General features: G+C 38.6%; 1 protein-coding gene across 1 annotated transcript; it reads left to right on the forward strand.

The window, feature by feature from the left end:
• The first annotated feature begins 263 nt into the window (after positions 1–263).
• LOC126418441 (60S ribosomal protein L19) lies at positions 264–8,055 on the forward strand. Its single transcript, XM_050085204.1, has 6 exons — positions 264–336; positions 1,212–1,318; positions 1,566–1,729; positions 3,098–3,206; positions 7,492–7,573; positions 7,843–8,055. The coding sequence occupies exons 1-6, from the start codon at positions 332–334 to the stop codon at positions 7,979–7,981; spliced, it is 606 nt and encodes a 201-aa protein (XP_049941161.1). The 5' UTR covers positions 264–331; the 3' UTR covers positions 7,982–8,055.
• Positions 8,056–9,165: the final 1,110 nt, after the last annotated feature.

The following is a 9,165-nucleotide window of genomic DNA, read 5'->3' on the forward strand; positions in this document are numbered from 1 at the left end:
CTATATGGAATTTCAAATTAGCTGTCTGCCACGTGCCACACGCTGATGTATTCTGTATTCTGTGGTACCTAGTAATTAGCTTACTTCAATTTCAGTATCTTATATCTGATCAACTACAGTCTAAGTTAATTATATTATTTTATAGAATACGGTAAATTTTGTGCTAAAAGTCTTGATATTACCAATTTACCACAGTCACTCGTTTGTGAGGTATTTCTGTTATTTGTAGTTTGGCTGCACTGTTGTCCGGAACCTTTGTGGCATGTCTCTGGTCTACGCCATATTGTGCAGGTTTTGATCTCTGTTTGATGGTGGTAGGAACTCAGTGACCATGAGGTAATTGATGTTGGATAATTTTTCGTAGAATAGAAACGACATATTTGCTTTGGCTGCTAATTTGTTATATACGTTTTGCACATACCTGTGTGTCTATAAATGTTTTTCAAACTGTTAGAGTGTAACACATTCATAAGTTATTTTTCAAAGATGTCTTTTGCCACATGGACGGTTCTTATCGACTGATCTATTACATCTTCTTAAACAATTTCCATGAAGCGGCGTCATTGCAGCCTATAAATTAATTAAAGGCGGCATGGTGCATAAAATGATTTATATCAAAGTTTGCAGAAACTGTTGATACGTGTGACAAGATGGGTATTGCGCCACGTAAAGTAATTCAGCAGCAGAAACAAGGTTATGTTTTAATAACAATGCTCATTTGTTTACCCAGACTTGCATCAGTAGTAAAAAAGAGTTGTAGTAATTTGCTTTAGAAATTTTGTTAAGACTTCGTCAGGCTGGATGTAGTCACATATGTAAGCAGAAAATGATTTCGTGCATACATCTTCCAACTGATGCGGTTGCAGACAATATGATGGTGTTACGAGAGTAGTTACTTCAGGCAACCGTGTATCGTGGAATATAAGTAAGACTTGTATGGTAAATATACACGAAAGCGTATCTGGTCGTGGACTTCAAGGAGTTCGCAACTGGCAGTGGTAACCTTCATTTTGTTTGCTGACAGTCTATAAAGTTTCTTACATTCAGTTTTTTATGCAAGACTGATAGTCTGTTAACAGTTATTAATGAAAGTGGTATTCGTATCGAAGTTTTCCTGTGGTATAACGTTCTCTACTTTTGTCACCATGTTAGATTTGATTATTTAAGACAGCTTTGGCGATTATGTACATTTTTGAATTTTATTTTTTCAGTTCCCTAAAACTCCAGAAGAGGCTTGCTGCCTCTGTGATGCGATGTGGTAAAAAAAAGGTGTGGTTGGATCCTAATGAAATCAACGAAATTGCAAATACCAATTCCAGTAAGTTATAGGTTTTGCATTGTAATTTTGGGAACTGTGACGAAATTGTTGACAAATGTAAAATAGTAAAATGTTTTTACAGTTTGTGTAAATATTGTTGCAGTTGTGTTATAGTGTAAAGTCTTCTCTCTCTCTCTCTCTCTCTCTCTCCTTTTTTTTTTTTTTTTTTTTTTTTTTTTTTTTTTTTTTTTTTTTTTTTCCCCCCCTCGCAACTCTGTAGCACTTTTAATTTGTACTTTGTTTGTAGGGCAAAATATAAGGAAGTTGATTAAAGATGGTTTAATCATAAAGAAGCCTGTTGCTGTTCACTCACGTGCACGTGTTCGCAAGAATACAGAAGCCAGGAGGAAAGGACGTCACTGTGGATTTGGAAAAAGGAAAGGAACAGCTAATGCTCGTATGCCACAGAAGGTTTGTGGTGCATAACTCTGTTGAATGTATTTTTTGTTGCAAAAATAATTTTGATTTTGTAAATTTTATCATGCTGTAAGAAGTTGACTTGTCCATTACCTGCTCAGGTTTATTTTGCAATTTCTGTTGTACATAGCAGGTAGTTTCTTTTATATTAATGAAGAGTTTTGTAGAATGCAGTCAGTTTTTTTTTTCCAGGTCATTCTTTCACCTGTTGTACTTGACCTCTTTCATTAATACTTGTTTTGAAGTTTTACAATGAAATTGATGCAGGGAATTAATGTAGCTCAGTTGCTGCTTTTGCTCAATGGCTCAGTATCTTAACGTATTTTTGGCTGGCCAAATGAAAGTTTCTATGTATTTTTAGTTGCTTCACGGGAATGCTTGGCTCAGGTTGTTCCTTTCAATCGTGTTTTGTTTTGTCAAACATCCAGTTGACGTCCCCCTCTCTCCCTCCTCCTCTCCCCCCCCCCCCTCCCCCACCTGTTAGTATATTTAAGGTAACAGAAGACAGCTTCTGTGTAGTTAAGAGCTCATGATACCCCTTGACCTATTGCATGTATGTTTCACTTTGATTTATAAGGTACATAACTATATGAAGGCAGGCTGCACATAACATACTTGGAGAATGAATGGTGATTGGAGAGATCAGTTATATGTTCAAGCCTATTCTAAAAGGCAGTAGTTTATGGGGAATCCGGTCAGATAATTGAGCAGATGCTCTGTACCATTCAGATTGTACTAATTTCTGTCCAGGAAACTAGTCTCGTGCATTTTAATTAGTATTTGATTTCTTGCGGTGTTCACATTGAGTAAAAGGTTGTGCTCTACAGTGCAGTCTGTGAAGGTGCTCACCAACTCAGCTTTGTGCTTTGTCTGCTGGCACCTAAAAATTCAATAAAAACATACTTTATAACTGAAATTGGATAAAAGATGCTATAATTCCAGTGCTACTTTCAGGGCTCTGCCTGTAGTATGTAATAATGTTCATTTTGTAGCAGTCTGTTTCAGCATTTAAAAGCCTGAAATCTATAGTTGTTTTGTGTAAACATTTAATTTATACTACTTGGTGTCATTTTAAAAAAGTACTGATGGCTTGTCATAGATTTGACAGTTTAACTCATAACTGTATCATGTTTGTTTCATAGTACAATAGTGGAATGTTCAGCTAGTGTGTCACTAATTATGACACACAGAATGTAAAAACATACTGTAATTTTTTTAAAAAAGCTTTACTTTGTAAGGGAAGGTAAAAAGACAGGATAATTCAGGTGCTGAATCTTTCATAGGTGTGTAACAAGGGAAAACCTATTATATGGATTGATCTACTTCGTTAAGGAGCCAGTGTTAAGTTATTTTATTTTGCAGACCTTGTGGATCCAGCGGATGAGAGTTCTAAGGCGACTCTTGAAAAAGTACAGGGAAGCAAAGAAAATTGATAGGCACCTTTACCACCAGCTGTACATGAAGGCAAAAGGTGAGAAACAACTTGATAAGTAATCAGTGATAAACAATTACTAAAAAATAATTATAAAGTAAAGATCCTCATATGTGTGTGTGATGTTTCAGTATATTGCACAATCTTGTTGATCGTTAAAATAAATGCTAAATGTGCTATGTGAGTAACTTACTTGTAAATTATTGGACTTGCATCATTTGTACAAAACATGTCAGTGGCAGTTTTTGAGCAGATATGCCCTCACATTTGTCGAAACACTAGCTCAATTTATCCTAAATATTTACCATAAAAGATATAAAACACTTACATGCTCATTAAGTGGCTGGAATAAATACATCCAGATGGATGAAAGCGTGGATTTTGGTGCAAATGCATCTCTAGCTCAGGGAAGGTCAACCTTTTACCTACCAAAGACTTCAATATGTCTGTCAATAGTAAAATTTGCTAACCACCTACTGGTTCCACAGTAGTGGTTATAAAGTAAGGAAGTGACTTCGAAAAATTTGTAAAGTGGAGAAATACCAAGTTAAAACGTATAATAGTAATTATTCTTACATACCAAATATTTTGTCAGAATTGCATGAATACTTCATAAAGTTTTTAAAAACCCTTAGCACCCACCATGAAAGTGGGAACGCCCAGTAGTGGGTAGTAGGGATAAGGTGCTGCTGAAGCATCATGTTCTTGAACCATATTGATTTCAAATGTCTGTTCAGTTGTTTAGAAAAAGTATCATTAAAAATATTTTTAGAACATCACAAAGAAGTCTATAGATATTGCTAAGATGAAGGCAGTATGCACTCATACAGCTAACACTCTTCTTCAAAATAATATTTTGGTGTAGTTTTCACATTAAACAGTTTTTGTGCACCAAAAATGTTTCGCGGATTATTTCAGGCATTGCCAGTGCAGTTATTACCTTCTGCTACAGTGATGTGTACTTCTGATTGGTATCAATTATTACAGAATGTGTCAAGAACCTCTGGGTGGGTGCGCGTGCAATTTTTTTTGTGAAGGTGGTGGGTCCATTCACCATTAGTCGGGAATGTACAGGGTGAGTCAGATGGCCATTAACATTTGAAAAAAATACTGATTTTGGAATGTGTATAGAGAAGTAAAACTTGACACACATGCCAGAAATAATGTAGCCTTTTATTGAAACCAGTAGTTGAGTGCAGACACCAGCAAACATGTGGTCATGAACGCCAACATATTTGTGACACTGCATGAGAATCATTTACTAAACAAGCTGTTCGAGAAGTTGGCATGCTGACTTAACCACAAAAAGCAATGTTGTGAAGTTTTACTATCAGAATGGAGAATAAGCTACTGCAACTTCATGAGCCAGTCACCATAAGAATGGGATTCAAATGATTGAAAGTTGTGACAAGTGTCAGCATGAAGAAAATCATCACAAAGTTCGAAATAATAGGCTGTTTATAGATGATTGGCCCTCAGTCAGTGAACACACACTAGTGCTACTGCTGCATGGACTGTTAAGGAAGAAATGGAGACTTTGCAAGTTGTTCTGTGCATGGTGAAGTCAACACTTCGTCACGCATTACACGGGCATTCTATGCACTACTGTAGAGACCACTAAGGCATTACCCTCCAATGTTGTCCATACAAAAAATTCAGCATTGTCTTGAACTGATAGCCACTGATTTTGTGACGACAAAGCCCATTTCACTCTCAGGCTTGTCAGTCCCCATTCGTGCAGAATTTTGGCTAATGAAAATTTTGGAACTGTTCTGGAAACTCCATTCCATGATGAATTGCGGTGTGGTGTGCATTTGCATCAATCTTGATTGAACCTTTTTTCTTCGAGGAAATGCAGGGTGCTGCTTTTCAAATTGACTGGTGCGAGGCATGCAGATATGCTACAGAATCACAACATTCCTTGCCTGACTGATAAAGCACCTGCTGTATGGTATGACTTCTATGTCAGGCGGCCCTCCACCCGATATTACTACATATGTGGAAATCTCTTCTGCACATTGATGAGGATCGCTTGCTGAGCCAATACTTCTATCATGCTTGGCCTCCCAGGTCCCTAGACCTCAGTCCTTGTGATTATTGGTTGCGGTGTCACCTGTAGCGTAAAGTTTCCTGCTCCTGGTGTCATCAGGGATGTTCAGACATCATCTGATAGCAGTTTCCGAACATACATAGTGATATACTGTACAGTGATGTCACAACATTCACTTTACAGCAGACATATTGAGCATGTTATAAAGTACATAATCTTTGCTAAAAATCACTTGTTTTCTAATTATTGATGATATAAATGGATAGATAAAAAATGTATAAGGGTCATTCAAATGAAACCCGGTCACTTAGTAAAGTAATAGTAACAATTTTACTAACTCAAAAATGTAGTTACATGCAGTACACATACTCAAAAATAGTTGCCAAAACCGTTGGCACATTTGTCCCATTGCTACACTAGCCGGTTGATTCTATCCTTCAAGAAGCTAGTAGGCTGCCGTCTGACCCAGGACTGGACCCAGTCGCACACTTCGTTGTTTGTTGCGAATCGGCACCTGTGATAGTACGCAACAGAAAGCCGTATTTGTCCTCATGGTAATTTTACAGAAGACTGACAGCGCCATTCAGGTACTGTGCTGTTTCGCGGTCAGTTGGTGGGAACCCACTGCGCACACATTTTTTGAAAGTTCAAGTGTTGATGCATTATGGTGCGGTCGGTGCCCACACTGATACACATTAATTGATGGATCTCGTCCATGGTGGTTCTGTGGTTGTCCAAGACTAAAGCATTCGTTTCCACAACCATGTGTGACGTCATGATGATGGGCCTGTCCAGGACGAGCATTGTCTTCCAGTGAGTCACGCCTGTCAAGGTATCGTTGCCATTCCACAACACTTGAACGACTGACTATCCTCACTGTACACAGCCTTCATCTGTTTACGTTTCACGGCCTCCAACTCACTCCACTGCCAAAAATTGAATTGCTCCTTGTTGTTCCTGCTTGCTCACCTGTATGTTCGGTGGTGGACGATAATTTGTGTGACCACCTTCTCTTCGGCATGAAACCACACTGGTGTTGTGCAACATTGAATGGTGCGCACATGTTAGTCTGTCTACCAATAGATGGCACCACCATACCTGCAGTTATGTTGTGCCACCTTACATGTAAGGCAAAGGTAGACTCATTGACCATGTTTCATTTGAATGAAACTCATACTCACTGCGTGGTGGCAGGGGAGCACACATAAAAAAAGATTTCACTTTTGCAAGCTTCTGGAGCCAGTGGCTCCTTTAAGCTTTCAGGTTTTCAAATCTCATCTGGTGCCATCCCCAACAATGTCTCTCCTTCTCATCCTGTCCAGTAAGTCTCCCCCTACCTGGGGATGTGGGTTACTTTTCTGAACTGTACCCTTTCCCTAAACCCCTCCTACCCTTCTTCCTACCCCTTCAACTCTTCTGTCAGGAGGGGCCACTGGCTCTGGAAGCTTGTAGAAGTTATTCTTGTGTGTGTGTGTGCGTGTGCGCGCGCACTTTCCCCTGCCGCTGCTCAGTGAGTAGATTTTCTTATGTATCTGTTTATATTACAAAACAAAGATGATGTGACTTACCATACGAAAGCGCTGGGAGGTCGATAGAAACACAAACACATACATACACACAAAATTCTAGCTTTCGCAACCAATGGTTGCTTCATCAGGAAAGAGGGAAGGAGAGGGAAAGATGAAAGGATGTGGGTTTTAAGGTAGTGGGTAAGGAGTCATTCCTATCCCGGGAGCGGAAAGACTTACACTTGTTTATATTGTCAGTAATTGTTGTGTTTTTTAATTATTGCTTTGGTATCATATGAAGCACCTGTTGGTCAATCTTTTGTGCACTTGTTGCTTGAGTAAAACCCCACCGCATTTCAAGCATGTGTGTCAATTTTTACCTATCTACAGACATTCCATGAACTATTGAATTTTCAAACGGTAATGAACTTTCGGGTCGCCCTGTTCTTGGTTCTTTTGGTGTGCGCTCCCACCCACCCACAGTCTCTCTGTAGTTCATATATTCCTTTTAATTAAGACTACAGTAAGTTTTGATACTTTGTAATTGTGGATATTTTGTAAGTGATAAAAAGCACACACGGGTAATGGATAGTGTGTGTGTGTGTGTGTGTGTGTGTGTGTGTGTGTGTGTGTGTGTGTGTGTGTGTGTAATTTACCACAGTTCTTGAAATGTCTCATTTTGTACATAGTACAGACAGGTAAATCTGAATTGCTGTAACTAATTTACATTTTACAAGACTAACTTTGGACTAAAATTGTTTCATAGGTAATGTTTTCAAGAACAAGCGTGTGCTGATGGAGTTCATCCACAAGAAGAAGGCGGAGAAGGCTAGGACAAAGATGTTGAAGTGAGTACAAGTCTTAAATGACAATGAAGTTCGGTGAAAGATTGTGTCCCTGTGCCCCCTAGAATAACATGGGGCCTCCAGTGTAGTTTGACATTGTTGGTGATACTACTAAAGGTTCAGGAGCTGGTATATCATGCTTCAGTAACATTAGGTAGTGCTAATTGGAACAAAGTCAGATTGCATCAACCTTGGTTTCATAGATCAGATCCTTTAGTAATTATTGGCTGTGTTTTCTGTACAGTATATATAATTATGCGTTATTCTTACAGGGATCAAGCTGAGGCCAGAAGGCAAAAGGTGAAAGAGGCACGTAAGCGTCGTGAGGAGAGAATCAGCAAAAAGAAGCAGGAGCTGCTACAATCGTACCAGCGTGAAGATGATGCAGCGACTGCAGCTGCCAAGAAATGATGCATTTTCCTAATTTTCTTTCGGTTCTGTTGTAAATTGTGGCTTTTTGAGAAAAATAAATGACCAAACTACTAGCCACGGTTACAAAGAATTCTTGTACAAAATTGGCTCTTAAACATTGAAGTTGAAAAACAGACACCAACAAATATGGACTTACATGTTTGGTAAATTTTTATCAAATTGTTGTTATAGGTTTAAGTATCAAATTGATTTGATACGCTACAGGATGTGAACCCAATTATGGTTGCAACAAATTAATTGTAAGTCGTATAAGAGGTATTGTACAAGTCGCTTGGCTCTTTAAAATTCTCAAATTTCAATATATAAAAACACTTTGATTTAAATTGAGTTGATGTTAGAACCTTAACCCTAATGATGAAACAAGAACTAGATGGGATATTTACCTGTTGCCATTTGGGCTACACACATTTACAGAAATCAAAGCAGACTGTAAGTAACGCTTAATATGAAGACAACACTCTTCAGTAACGAAACAATTTGTGATGGCCAGGCAGTCTAAAATAAGTGCTGCAAGCCAGTGAATTTTTTTCTCTTGAGGTGTGTAAATTACAGCATGTCAGTTTCGCATAACCAGTGAAAGGTTAGAGTATGTGCTATGTATTTTGATTGCCAGGACAGATCGATGTCCTTCATATTAATTGCGCTTGCAATGGGTCACAAAATGGTGTTTTAAGTTGCTGCCACCATAGCTTTATTAAGTATTGCAGTTTTGTTATGAAGAGTGTGCGTGAGAGAGCAGTTTTTTGAATTGTGAAATTATTTAATCAAAAGATATATCATAGATAATACACATTTAGCATTACCTTGAACTCGATTGTTGTTGTTGTTGTTGTTGTTGTTGTTGTTGTGGTCTTCAGTCCTGAGACTGGTTTGATGCAGCTCTCCATGCTACTCTATCCTGTGCAAGCTTTTTCATCTCCCAGTACCTATTGCAACCTACATCCTTCTGAATCTGCTTAGTGTATTCATCTCTTGGTCTCCCTCTACGATTTTTACCCTCCACGCTGCCCTCCAACACTAAATTGGTGATCCCTTGATGCCTCAGAACATGTCCTACCAACCGATCCCTTCTTCTGGTCAAGTTGTGCCACAAACTTCTCTTCTCCCCAATCCTATTCAATACTTCCTCATTAGTTATGTGATCTACCCATCTAATCTTCAGC

The sequence above is a fragment of the Schistocerca serialis genome, chromosome 1, assembly GCF_023864345.2.
Source record: "Schistocerca serialis cubense isolate TAMUIC-IGC-003099 chromosome 1, iqSchSeri2.2, whole genome shotgun sequence".
Lineage (NCBI taxonomy): Eukaryota > Metazoa > Arthropoda > Insecta > Orthoptera > Acrididae > Schistocerca > Schistocerca serialis.

Bases quoted from the DNA above. Each gene is read 5' to 3' on its own strand.
- LOC126418441 (XM_050085204.1), top strand. The intron at 3,207-7,491 runs GTGAGAAACAAC...ATTGTTTCATAG, and splicing joins GCTGTACATGAAGGCAAAAG to GTAATGTTTTCAAGAACAAG. The intron at 7,574-7,842 runs GTGAGTACAAGT...TTATTCTTACAG, and splicing joins GCTAGGACAAAGATGTTGAA to GGATCAAGCTGAGGCCAGAA.